The sequence below is a fragment of the Coregonus clupeaformis genome, chromosome 19 (assembly GCF_020615455.1).
Source record: "Coregonus clupeaformis isolate EN_2021a chromosome 19, ASM2061545v1, whole genome shotgun sequence".
Lineage (NCBI taxonomy): Eukaryota > Metazoa > Chordata > Actinopteri > Salmoniformes > Salmonidae > Coregonus > Coregonus clupeaformis.
The window spans coordinates 11467787-11482511 of record NC_059210.1 but is presented as its reverse complement, the minus strand read 5'-3'; the positions used below and the strand labels follow the sequence as shown (position 1 = coordinate 11482511).

Genomic DNA, 14725 nt, shown 5'->3' with positions numbered 1-14725 from the left:
GGTCACAGGTCCAGGAATGGTTAAAGGATTGCAATATTTACCTGGAGCTAACCCTGCAGATAGCACTACTGGGTGATCTGAAAAGTCATAGTCAATCGATCAATAATATAATAATACTTTTAGCAAAAATGTTTATTTTCAATTTACAATCTGTAGAAACAATGAGAATAGAAGGGTTCAGAACTTTTGTAAAACATCACAGTACAGTTGAAAAATATATGGCAAATAGAAATCCAATATGGATGGTGTTAAGAGATAGATGGGAGGTGTTGAATGGAGTTGAAGGATGGGACTAATAACAACTAACAACAACTAATAACAACAAGATAACTAATGTAAAGCATACTGTGTCCATAATAAGTATATAGGTTATAGGTTGAGAGCGAGGTTTGTGAAAGAGCACAGTTAGAAAGATATGGCATATAGAAGCAAACCGGATGGACATCATGAAAATGATAGAGGAGAGGGTAGAGGAAGATATGTGTATATATGTATGTATATTTATTTATATGTACACTACCGTTCAAAAGTTTGGGGTCACTTAGAAATGTCCTTGTTTTTTAAAGAAAAGCAATTTTTTTGTCCATTAAAATAACATCAAATTGATCAGAAATACAGTGTAGACATTGTTAATGTTGTAAATGTCTATCGTAGCTGGAAACGGCTGATTTTTAATGGAATATCTACATAGGCGTACAGAGGCCCATTATCAGCAACCATCAGTCCTGTGTTCCAATGGCTCGTTGTGTTTGCTAATCCAAGTTGATCATTTTAAAAGGCTAATTGGTCATTAGAAAACCCTTTTGCAATTATGTTAGCACAGCTGAAAACGGTTGTGCTGATTGATGAAGCAATAAAACTGGCCTTCTTGAGACTAGTTGAGTATCTGGAGCATCTGTAATTGTGGGTTCGATTACAGAATCAAAATGGCCAGAAACAAAGAACTTTCTTCTGAAACTCGTCAGTCTATTCTTGTTCTGAGAAATGAAGGCTATTCCATGCGAGAAATTGCCAAGAAACTGAAGATCTCGTACAACGCTGTGTACTACTCCCTTCACAGAACAGCACTAACTGGCTCTAACCAGAATAGAAAGAGGAGTGGGAGGCCCCGGTGCACAACTGAGCAAGAGGACAAATACATTAGAGTATCTAGTTTGAGAAACAGACGCCTCACAGGTCCTCAACTGGCAGCTTCATTAAATAGTACCCGCAAAACACCAGTCTCAACATCAACAGTGAAGAGGCGACTCCGGGATGCTGACCTTCTAGGCAGAGTTGCAAAGAAAAAGCCATATCTCAGACTGGCCAATAAAAATAAAAGATGGGCAAAAGAACACAGACACTGGACAGAGGAAGATTTGAAAAAAGTGTTATGGAAAGACAAATCAAAGTTTGAGGTGTTCGGATCACAAAGAAGAACATTTGTGAGACGCAGACCAAATGAAAAGATGTTGGAGGAGTGCTTGATGCCATCCGTCAAGCATGGTGGAGGCAATGTGATGGTCTGGGGGTGCTTTGGTGGTGGTAAAGTGGGAGATGATTTGTACAGGGTAAAAGGGATCTTGAAGTAGGAAGGCTATCACTCCATTTTGCAATGCCATGCCATACCCTGTGGACGGCGCTTGATTGGAGCCAATTTCCTCCTACAACAGGACATTGACCCAAAGTACAGCTTTAAACTATGCAATAACTATTTAGGGAAGAAGCAGTCAGCTGGTATTCTGTCTATAATGGAGTGGTCAGCACATTCACCGGATCTCAACCCTATTGGACCGTATGGTACATAAGAAGTGCCCATCAAGCCAATCCAACTTGTGGGAGGTGCTTCAGGAAGCATGGGGTGAAATCTCTTCAGATTACCTCAACAAATTGACAACTAGAATGCCAAAGGTCTACAAGGCTATAATTGCTGCAAATGGAGGATTCTTTGACGAAAGCAAAGTTTGAAGGACACAATTATTATTTCTATTAAAAATCATTATTTCTAACCTTGTCAATGACTACATTTCCTATGCATTTTGCTATATTTCCTATTCAAACTCATTTCATGTATGTTTTCATGGAAAACAAGGACATTTCTAAGTGACCCCAAACTTTTGAACGGTAGTGTATATAAGTGTATATGTATGTATGTATGTATGTATGTATGTAGATGTGTGTATGTATATATATATTTGCGAGAAGAAAAAAAAAACATATGGGGGATTGGAAGTGATGGAAGTTGATGGAAGTTACAATCTATCTGCAGTATTAAAGCTGATCTACCCTTCCTTAAAAAAAGGGCTGTATCCAGGCTCTCCGTGCTGCATCGTGCATAAGAACAGCCTTTAGCCGTGGTATATTGGCCATATACCACACCCCCTCAGGCCTTATTGCTTAAATATAGAAGAAGCCTATAGCCTGCCGTGGTGCATTATCTGGTTATATTGGACGAGGCTATCCCTAACCCTAACTGAGGAGCCAGAATACAGCCTCTGCCACCTCATAGAAAGACTGTGTGTGTGTGTGTGTGTGTGTGTGTGTGTGTGTGTGTGTGTTATTGCTTAATTGTACATACTGTTACAAAAAAATATAATGTGCAAGAAATATTATAGCCATACTTAAAGGAACTGTAGCGTTTATGTACTGTACCTTTACCTTTAAGTACTGAAATATTATAACCATACTTAAAGGTACTGTAGCATTCATTTACTGTACCTTTACCTTTAAGTACTGAAATATGATAGCCATACTTAAAGGTACTGTAGCATTTATTTACAGTACTTTAAGTACTGTAGTGGGTGTTCCATGGGATTTTGCTATCTGTTTTAACGCTTTCTGGTTTAGTCACTGTAATCAGATTACTCTTGGGTCCAGGTATAAAGACTACAGGGAGCCTCCATGGTCCAACACACCGTACGTCATCTCTAAAGAGTTCTGGGCGGTCCTGGCTGCCAGACTGGCCTTCGTCATAGTCTTCCAGGTGAGACTGATTTTGCCGAAGAGGATTTTTAGTATGGGCCTATGTTCCTCCAGGAAATGAAAAGGGTTCAACATAAACAAACAGCTGTAGTTCTTTTTTTCTTTTTTTGTTGTTGTATTTTACCCCCTTTTTCTCTCCAATTTTGTGATATCCAATTGCGATCTTGTCTAATCGCTGCAACTCCCCAACGGGCTCGGGAGAGGCGAAGGTCGAGTCATGCGTCCTCCGAAACATGACCCGCCAAACCGTGCTTTTTAACACCCACCTGCTTAACCCGGAAGCCAGCCGCACCAATGTGTCGGAGGAAACACCGTTCAACTGACGACCGAAGTCAGCCTGCAGGCGCATGGCCCGCCACAAAGACTTGCTAGAGCGTGATGAGCCAAGTAAAGCCCCCCCGGCCAAACCCTCCCCTAACCCGGACGACGCTGGGCCAATTGTGCGCCGCCCTATGCGACTCCCGGTCACGGCCGGTTGTGACACAGCCTGGGATCGAACCCGATGCAGTGCCTTAGACCGCTGCACCACTCGGGAGGCAAACTGTAGTTCTATTGTACAGTTAATCTTTCATGCCAGACTTCAGGTAATATGCAATATTCTGAGAAACACTCGCTTGGCTCTGCAAGATACGTTTACTGTAGACTTTGTGTTTCCTGCTGGTTGACCATGCTGTCGCTCACTTTCCTGTTTATGTGCGTGCCTGTTTCCTGCTGTTACCCTTCCCTGTAGAACGTGGTGATGCTGATGAGTGACATCGTGGACTGGCTGATCCCAGACATCCCTAAAGACATCAGCCTTCAGATCCACAAGGAGAAGATCCTGATGGTGGAGCTCTTCATGAAGGAGGAACAGGGCAAGATGCAGTTCATAGACAGCATGACACCTTGTGGCGGCAAGGAGAACCGCAACAACCACGCCCCTATAGCCCGCTCGCGCTCCATCCCACACACACACAGTCACACACACGCCAACAACATCTAGCAGCTACTGTAAGGTGTAGCCTAGCTAGCTAAGCCAAGGGTTACTACTGTCTGTGTCCTTATCCTTGTCCAGACATTCCATAGAAAGGGAGAGGTGCTCCCTACAAGATGTTGTTGAGGCCCAACGAGGAGAAACAGAAACTGTCCCAGTGCTCAATGCCTATCTGTCAAACCTCTCAGTGAATAACTAGCTAACTAGCTAACTGCCAACCAGTTAACTAACTGCCAACCAGTGGGGTCATGGGCTTTAAGGTCGCAAATATGCCATTTAGCTAACACTTTTATCCAATGCGACTTACAGTAGTGCAGATTATGGCGGACCATGTTCAATGAGAGAGAAAAGTTGTTTTTTAATTTTCCTTTGCATAATGCTTTCAAGAAAACATATTTTGTAACATGCTTTACAGTACAGTATGTCTGGCATCCAAGGTATTTCTATGTTTGCCTCTTTTTAAACAGGATGTAGATTATACGTTATCCTTTACTGTTATGACTCAACCATGTTCACGGTGCAAACAATCACTCTCGGAAATGCTAAATGTTTTATTCAATTACTACAGATGTTTTTTTCCTTCATGTACTTTGTTCTCAAAATATTTTTTTATTTACACATTTTATTGATTTTCATCTATTAAAATTTTTTAAAATAATTGGACATTATGAAATGTATGTGTGTAGAGCAAAGAATATAATCTTATTCTTAAATGGGTGACAGGTTTGTTATGTCTTTGATACAAAGATCTCAAATGTTATTAGCTACCAAGCTCATTATTAGTTACCAAGCACATTATTAGTTACCGAGCTCACAGTTGAGGGCTGGTTGTGGTCTCCCATGCTACTATAGAGTAAAAGCAGTTATTACGTGGATTGTATTATAGCTTAAGAGTCAAAAGGCACTGTATAACAGATACTGCTAAACACAGTAAAATTGTTTGAGTGACTTTACTTCAGAACATAATAAACTCAGCAGTGTTATAAAAATCCCCTGTTATAACATGTACAGTTCAGACTAATCTATCACTGCCATAATACAGACTGATACTCTGGCTTCTTCTATGCTTCAAAGCCAGCCAGGATATTATTTTGGAACTTTTAAACTGTACTTAATACTGTATATTGTTTACACGTACTTCTGTCTACTGGATATACTAAGAAATATAATATTTCTTATTCTTTACTTGCCTTTCTTCAGAAGACAAGGACACTTTGATCCTTTTATATGTCAAACTAATGTATTCATACAAAGTGAGCATCATTTCATAGCAGCATATTTTACTATATTGATACCGACTATGTTGTAAATGTTTAGGAGATCTGCCTATTCTTTTTTGATGTGACGTTAAATAAATAATGCATAAAATTGAATGTAAACAATAAATATATGTTGATGTGGGTATTGAGTGCCTTCGTTTTCTTAGGGAAGGAGGAGCAACGTACACGAAACAGGATTGGGGCCTTTGCAGTAACTTAGAATTTAAAAATAGCATATCCGTATCAAATTCAGTAGAATCTCTTAGAACCTAGTTTGTTTACAGTCAGATAACATGTTTCCATTCAGATGTTTAGTACAATGAATTGTTAATGTTAAACATTCATTCAACATTGAAAGGCCTACAATAGCATTTTGAATTTCAAAAGAATGTTGTACTTTATTTTGATAACATCACCCAAAACAATGTTTACCAAGTCCTATAACTTCCTATCCTCACTTTGCAGTGATCTGGAACCTGTGTTATTTGAGATAGGCCAGACCTGACCCAGGACAGACAGTTTTAACTTCAGGAGATGGAACTAACTCAGAGGAAGCGCTTCATGTAAATAAAGAGAAATGTTCCGTCTCTGCTGACAACCCAACTTCCTCTCCTTGATAGCACTTATGACATTTTTTAAGACGGGACAAAAGAAGCAACTTTTACTGGAAATCGTGCCTAATGATAAAAAATTTACCCTGAAGGTTTTATTTTTACAATGTGAAGACATTCATCTTTTTTATTTAGTCTATATAGATCTGTGTATATATTTTATGAGAGGAAAATAGCACATTTCCACTGAAATAAAGCAAACTCATGGAATTCTGGATCTTACCCAGAAAACGATTTTTTTTCAATCACTAGCTAGGTTTCCAATCCAATTGGCAACAGATTTTCATGCAAATATTCTCAAATCCGCATAAAGAAAATATGTGCATTTTCACACCAGTGGTGTTTCCACCAAACTGACTTGTTGCGGATAAAGATCAGTGTGTGATGACATAGTGCACACACAATGTACTTTTTCACTTAAGTTTTGGAATAGATATCTCATGTTTCATGTGTTTCTATTCGCATTTTCAAAAATATTGATAGTTTTGTCACAAAAACTGTTGCATTAAACAGCTCGCAGATACAGGTAGGCTCTGCTGGTAGGTTAGCCTACATGATGTGATTATGGATAAGAGTGAGAATATTTGTAATTGTCAAATGGCAGCATCTATCATCATGTCACCAGAATAAGACCCTCGACATTTATTGGAAAGGAGTATCAAGCTCATACCATGCACTTTCACCAGTCTGTGAAGTTCTTCATAACTTATTTAATCTGTAGCCTAATAAACTAGTGAAAGTCCTAGTGGGAGGACCACACACCATGTCATCACGACTCCAAGTTTACTTCGATATGATGATGATTAAATAAATATTTGCACCACCATTTCTCGCATAATACATTTTAGCGACACAAAAGGATCCCACCGTGTCTAACAAAAAATTATCCGTTGCATTTATAAAATTGTAGCCGAAACTTCCTGTTTCCATCACAGCTGTCTTGATTTTTTTTAAATAAGGTATGACTTTACTCTCATAAAAACTGTGGATGGAAACGTGGTTATTAATACTATTTTAGCTCCAAAATATTCATGCTCTCAAATGTTTTGCCAAAACCTAATGCTCTGCCTTATGGCATAGTAAAAGTAATCTATGAATTAAAGTAAACACTCGCTGGCTTTTTTGCTTGTGTATGTGTATTTGATTCTTTCAATATTCCTACCCATCATGTGGTATATTAGTGTGGCTTTTCTATCTCACTATGGCCAAGTGTATGGATGTTACGCTACCTGTTCTCAGGTAAGTATTACCAGTGGTGTAGTGGTGTCTGGAAAAGTGGGTATAGTCAAATTTTGCAAAACATTTCCCAAAGGAAAGGCGCCCTGTGTTAAAAATTCTATGAGAAACAGTGACAAACACTCTGAATGACCTAAAATTATAAATACTTATTGGTCTTTCACAGTCAGGCCAATTCAAGCTGTACTGTGGAAGTAGGCCAATAGTAGTCCTACTATTGAAACAGATAAATGAGGCTGTCAACTGAGTCAGAAATTCACAGGTTTCTGATTTTTTAAAACATGTTTTATTTTTACAAAATAAAAAAATGGATGTTCAAAGTCCATAACAATACTTAAACCACATCAGGAGACCACTTTTGAGGTCTGGGAAAAATCTAAGACATTTAGATTTTTGAGTGTAGTTACCCTTTAATTCAAGTGCCCAGGCACCTAGCAATGTTGTTTGGTTAGCTGTGTTTCTGTAGCACATGAGATGGAGTTTGCGAAACAAATGGCCACTGGATTGATGCAAATAATCATGATATTATTCTGCCAGGTAGGCATAGGCTACTTTGTAGCTAGTTAACATTTAAGGTTTTTGGGAAAGCCTTTCCATCTACTAGAAGATGGTTAGGCCTATAATTAGCATGTCTATATTTTCCCTGTTCCTTCATTGTTTGAAACCTGGACATTTTACTTCATATTATGAGGCATGTCTTCCCTTATTTCAAAGCAGCCTATAGCCAAAATAAATGTAGAGGCAATAATTTTATAAAGACTTCCTCATATGCGTTCTGTTCTATTGGTTTTCTTTAAACGTTCTTTAATTGTTTAGAAGCCAAAGTCATTATCCTAGTCATACTAGCAACCCACGATAGCTGTTGCATCTTTAGATCTCCCCTCTTTCTAAATTGCATTTTGGAACATTCACACATAGGTGCACATTGCTGTACCTAAAATGTGAAGAAAAAATAGTTTATCAACATTTTAAGATAAACATTCTGATCTGTTCCATTAGCCTTATTAATTGATACGGCGTACACCTCCACTACACTACTTTGATACGCATCATGGGGATTAAGAAGTAGCACAATGCATATACTGTACCTTGTATGTACCTCTTTATTCTTTATAACCACTAGATGGTAGCAGTGATTGGTGTACAGTACTCTCTTCATCAGTGCCAGTGGGTTGGGACCTGTATTTATTTATTTTTATTTTTTATTTTTATTTAACCTTTATTTAACTATATGGCTATGTGTTGGAATCTGAGCCATAGTTTTACATACTGAACAGGCCTATGTATATCTGTAGTTCTGGTGAGGATTCAAACATAATTTACTACTAAAATACTTTCTTAGAAACACCCCACACCACCTGTTCCCAATACTTCATCCAGCATCCACAGAGAGAGAAGGCCCTTCTAAAGATAGTCCAGTGGGGGCTGGCATGGTGGGGAGACCCCCAGCCAGTGCTCTTCGCTGGCCTCCTGAGTGGTCATCTGCATCTCATTGTGAGGCGCACCCCTTGCCTCTGCCTCCGCTCTGTTGAGGACACAGAGAGCGTCCTGATAAAGAGCCCATAGGGAGACGTGTGCATGACAACATAGGAATCCCCTGTGTGAGCATGTAGTGTCCTGTGTATAAGCATGTAGGGAGTCCTAAGACTGAGCACGTAGGTAGGGAGCCCTTTGTATGACAAGGAAGGAGTCCCCTGTGTGAGCATGTAGGGTTGTCCTCAGAAAGGGAGTCCTTTGACTGAGCATGTAGGGAGTATAGAGCATAGCAAGTAGGCAGGGAGTCCTGTTGTGGACCACATAGGAAGTCCTCAGTGAAAGCACGTAGGAGTCCACTTAGGTAGGGAGTCTTTCTGGTGAAGACCTAGGGAGTCCTGAGACTGAGCATATAGGGAGTTCTCTGTGTGATCATGTAGGGAGTCCTGTGTATAACAACGTAGCAGTCCTGCCTAAGTAGGACAACTTACTGGAGAAGACCTTGGAGTCCTGTGTGGGAAAACGTAGGCCAGGGTGTCTAGGGAGTTATTGGAGGCTTGCGTTCATTTCCCACCACTGCCACCAATTGTTGTAAGTAGGCATGTGGGGTAGTGGGGTAGTGTTGGATCTGGTCAGGCCAGTTTTGCATTCAGGAGTTATTCATAGATTTCCTCTGTGCCAATGGGAAGTAATGTGAATAGCATGAGTGCTTTCAATCCATTGAGTGCAGTGTGTTTACCCAAAGCATTGGCATCCTCTGTTCATGATGTCCAAAGACACCAATATTCCACATGAGGGCGGTATAGAAGCCATGGAACATTTTCTTCTGCAACATGACCCGAAGAACTACCCTCCAGTGCATACATTATAACATTGGTTGAAATAGTACTCACACACAACTACTTCATGTTTCTAAATGATTTCTTTATTCAGATGAAGGGTACTGCTATGGGATCCCCTATGGCTCCTAACTATGCTAATTTGTATGTGGGTTACATTGAGAAACAGTCAATTTTCAATCCTCTCAAAAACGTTTTCTTGCCCAACATTATTATTTGGAAACGGTACATTGATATTTTTGTTTTCTGGAGGGGTAATGCAAATTATCTCCAGGCCTTCCATGCTTTTCTGAACTCTTGTTCTGAGCACCTGAGATTCACTATGCAATCTGACACACCTCAAATCAGTTTCTTTGATCTTTTGATTTTGTGTGAGGATAATGTTCTATACACTGATCTTTACAGGAAACCCACTGATTGTTTGTTGAGGGCTGAAAGCTGTCACATGCTTCCCTTGAAAAACAGTTTGCCCTACAGCCAATTCTGTCGAATCAAAAGAATTTGCAAAAAACAATCAGATTTAATAGAAACATGTCTGAGATGGAAAGAAAATTCAAGAAAATGATGACAGTATCTGTAACGTGTTTTCGGACCCTCCCTTGGTCGTATTCTCGCGGGGCAGAAATCTCAGAGATCAATTGGTAAACTCTGATTTACTACCCCCAAAAATAAAATTATGTATTTATTTTATTTTTATTTTGTTATAAATTCATGCTTTTTTAGATGTTCTATTTATATCTGTAAATCAACCAATGAAATCAAGCCACACCCGACCGTGATTACAGACACCTGTATGTCCTTTCAAACTATATAAACTTGTGACCCACAGTGTTTGTCATTATACCCTGGTGAAGATAGCTTGTCTGTTGAGCTCCTAGAGTGTGAGACTCTCCTTTTTTTTCTGAAGTAACAGCTTGGTACAAATTAATGATGAGTACCACTACAACTCTTGCTTTCATTCTTCCTATGTAATCAGGGACCGGTTTAGACCTGGGATACCAGGTGAGTGCAATGAACTACCAAGTATAGAAAATGAAAGTGTTGCAGGCCTCCAGGACCATCATTGAATAGCCCTACTATACTGTTTAAACAATATCAATATCTAAAACGTAGCATCTTAATCCTCCTCAACTATTTTCAGTTCTTTGAAACCTGTTGACTGTGTGTGACTAACTCTGTCCTTAACACGGGGCCCCTGGCTGTATTGAGTCCGTTCGAGCTAACGTATTTCCACCAACAAATTGAGTCAGACATATAAATATATGCACCAGGAGGAGGGAGAGGCTGATTTTCCCAGACACGGGCTGCGTCAGAGAGGGGTGAAAAGCAGCGGTAGGTCCTCACATCTCACTGGGACTTCCAGGCTGAGGCTGACATGGGAGGCCTGGTCCTCCTGAGTGGGTCGACGGCATCAGGATGGGAACTTTGCTATGACATCAAACAAATCAGGCCTTCACTGTAAATAAGAATGTGTTCAGGCCCAGTGCAGTCAAACACGTGATTTTCCTGTGTTTTATATATACTGAACAAAATATAAACGCAAACATTTTTGGCACAAATTTGTTTACATCCCTGTTAGTGAGCATTTTCTCCTTTGCCAAGATAATCCATCCACCTGACAGGTGTGGCATATCAAGAAGCTGATTAAACAGCATGATCATTATACAAGTGCACCTTGTGCTGGGGACAATAAAAGGCCACTCTAAAATGTGCAGTTTTGTCACACAACACAGTGCCACAGATGTCTCAAGTGTTGAGGGAGAGTGCAATTGGCATGCTGACTGCAGGAATGTCCACCAGAGTTGTTGCCAGAGAATTGAATGTTAATTTCTCCACCAACGTAGTTTTAGTGAATTTGGCAGTACGTCCAACCGGCCTCACAACAGCAGACCATGTGTAACCATGCCAGCCTAGGACCTCCACATCCAGCTTCTTCACCTGCGGGATTGTCTGAGACCAGCCACCTGGGCAGTTGATGAAACTGAGGAGTATTTCTGTCTGTAATAAAGCCCTTTTGTGGAGAAAAACTCATTCTGATTGGCTGGTGCTGGCTCCCCAGTGAGTGGGCCTGGCTCCCAAGGGGGTGGGCCTATGACCTCCCAGGCCCACCCATGGCTGCACCCCTGCCCAGTCATGAGAAATCCATAGATTAGGGCCTAATTAATTATTTCAATTGACTGATTTCCTTATATGTACTGTAACTCAGTCAAATAATTTAAATTGTTCCATGTTGTGTTTATATTTTTGTTCATTATATATTTCCACACTATGAGGTTGGAATAATACTGTGAAATTGTGAAAATTATGATAATGCCTTTTAGTGTAAGAGCTGTTTGAAAAGACCACCTGGAATTTCAGCCTGTTTTGGTGGGATGGAGTTTTGGCCTGCCTTGTGACATCACCAGGTGGTAAATTAGTTAATAGACCAATAAGAAAACCTCTCTGCCAATAACAGCTAGTTTTCAGTTTCCCCTTCCCCACTCAGACCAATCTCAGACAGTCCTATCAAAATTATTGCTTGAGAAATTGCTTTTTGCTAAGAAGCTAGTTTTATTTCTTTTTGAAAATTTTAATTGAAACAACCACAGTAGCTAGGTTTCCATCCAACATATTTTCATGCGAATATTCTGAGACTGAGACTGAGGATGTCCTAATATGGACACCGTAGAATGGTTCTGGTGATGAAGCTGCTAGGCCTTTTATTACAAACACTTTCACCCTACAGACTCACATCACACCAAGGTAAACAAAGCCACTGGTCTTACCTAACAGGTCACCATGTTGCACTCACTGACTAACCATCCGGACACTTAACCCGCATATTAATAATAATAATAACTTATTTAACTTTTATAGCGCCTTCATTACAATCTCAAAGCGCTTTAAGTGAGGAGAAAAAAGTCATGCAAATTTGAAAAACAAAATCAAAACGTTTCAATAGGTATAAAAAAATATATACTTAAATATTTGTTTGCATAAAAGCACACAACAGCACATGCCATTGAAATATGAATATACTTAGATTGTCTTAGTACAGGGGGAGAGACATTATTTAATCTCACACTCATTATTTACTATCACATTCTAAAACGTACTTCTCTACATTCACACAAAGTTTGCTCATACACACACGCACTTACTAAAGTGTTGACACAGTCACAGTAGCCAGACTATCTGGGCACATTGGGCACATTGGGCACATGTTCAGAGCACATGGAGGGTGACTAATGCATTGATGAGTCACTTTTCCCACAGCACAGCTTTACGTTGTCCTCTCCTCACATAGTAGCTACACCACGGCAGCACAGCCACCGTCAGCCACCCCTGGTGCACTGACCTATACAAAATGGTGGTAGACCAGAGCGTCTTGGCCAACCGACCAGTCCTAATGCCAGAGTGGACATGGAGCGCCCTGAGGCTCTCTGTACCCCACTGAGGTCACTTCCTCCCTGGCTGACTCCAGTGTAGCGCTGCAGCCTCAGCTGCCCAGGGTTCCAGACATGGGTTCAAAAGTAGTATTTTGTATTCTTTCAAATACTTTCCTGGAGCCAGATTGCACTTTTGGGACTATTCCGTTTGTTCAATTGTGTCATGCAAGCTAAATGAAGCGCAACTGAAGGGTTTGAAAGAAAACGCATACTATTGAACCAAGGTCTGCAGGGTTCACTCCCTTTTCACATCTTTCCCCCAGGTGACACCGGCTCATACTGAGACAGGGCTAAAGGTGTTAAAATGATTCATTGCTGACATTTCAAAAATATCAGTGACCAAATTGATGTGCCGCAACATTCTCATCAGACTGATTTTAAATTGTGTCTGATGTCATGCGATTTGTGAAGCTCGCACTCGTCCAACCAGCACATTCTGTATAATGACACTTTGTAAAAGGACTACGCATCGCCAAAATGTAAACAACTGCAGTGAAAGGTAAGGTGCCACAATACCAGGTTGTCATTGTAAATAAGAACTTTTATTTTTTATTTATTTATTTCACCTTTATTTAACCAGGTAAACCAGTTGAGAACAAGTTCTCATTTACAACTGCGACCTGGCCAAGATAAAGCATAGCAGTGCGATAAAAACAACAACACAGAGTTACATATGGGGTAAAACAAAACAAAAATCAAAAAAAATACAACAGAAATACAATTAATATACAGTGTGCAAATTTAGCAAGTTATGGAGGTAAGGCAATAAAATAGGCTATAGTGCAAAATAATTACAATTTAGTATTAACACTGGAATGATGTGCAAGAGATGATGTGCAAATAGAGATACTGGGGTACAGATGAGCAAAATAAATAACAATATAGGGATGAGGTAGTTGGGCGGGCTAATTTCAGATGGGCTGTGTACAGGTGCAGTGATCGGTAAGGTGCTCTGACAACTGATGCCTAAAGTTAGTGAGGGAGATAAGCGTCTCCAGCAACTTAACTGACTTGCCTGGCTAAATAAAGGTTAAATAAATAAATAAAATGAAATTAGGTCCACTTTAAGACACATATGGCCAACGGCTCATGACTCATAAGCGCTTCATCTTTAGACTGCATTGACCAATTACGTTACATGAGAGGGGATGTGTTAGAAAAACATTATTCCCTCTACTTGCAAACTGCATCACAAACTGCATAAAGACTTCAAACTAACATAAAACTGGACATTCAGTTTCATATATAGCATTTGTTACAGTCACATGTTTATGTTTCATAAACATACCACATATAAAGCAGTTCATAATGGTGTAACAAAGGGATTACTCTTGTATGTCAGTAGTCCTTAGGAGGGTAATGGGAACAAAACGACATTGTGAGGTAATCAAAACCTCCACACTAGATGGCAGTGTTTTTACTTTTCACTTTCACTTGTGTGACTATCAGCAAAGATGTTGAATGGATTGTTGTAGTGTGAGTTTCACTTGCTTGTAAAGACAGCTGTATATGTTTTTAACATCCATCTTGGAACTTGAATGACAAAACCAAAGCAGTGGATTGACTTCTTGCGTTTGCAAATTGATCTAGCAAGCGCATAATAACTTGCAGCTGTTGATTTTAGAGAGGGGTAAAGATCATTATTTTGGCTCGGGTGCCAGGCAGGTATACACACCGCCGATATGAAAAGATTAGGAGAGAAAGAGAACTGCTGCACATCAGGAGAACAGATTGCCTAGAGTGTAGCCTGTGTGTCAGTTAGCCATAGGAGAGAATGGATAAGACACACCGACATTAACACAAGTCACAGCACAGGGGGGTACACCAACCACTACTACCTCATACAATAGTAACAGCAAGAGCACCTACAGTATGTGAAAAATCTGTCGGTGTGCCCTTGAGCAAGGCACTTAACCCTAAGTGCTCCTGTAAGTCGCTCTGTATA

General features: G+C 40.0%; 1 protein-coding gene across 6 annotated transcripts in view; it reads left to right on the top strand.

Moving 5' to 3' along the window:
* The window catches only part of LOC121531645 (anoctamin-1), a 92036-nt gene extending 86700 nt beyond the window's left edge, over positions 1-5336 (top strand). For all 6 annotated transcript variants that reach the window (XM_041836994.2, XM_041836996.2, XM_041836993.2 and 3 more), the window contains 2 exons: positions 2857-2962; positions 3692-5336. In XM_041836994.2, coding sequence (XP_041692928.1) covers positions 2857-2962; positions 3692-3943 — 358 coding nt within the window. In that variant the 3' untranslated portion in view covers positions 3944-5336. The remainder of the gene's footprint in view (positions 1-2856; positions 2963-3691) is intronic.
* Positions 5337-14725: the final 9389 nt, after the last annotated feature.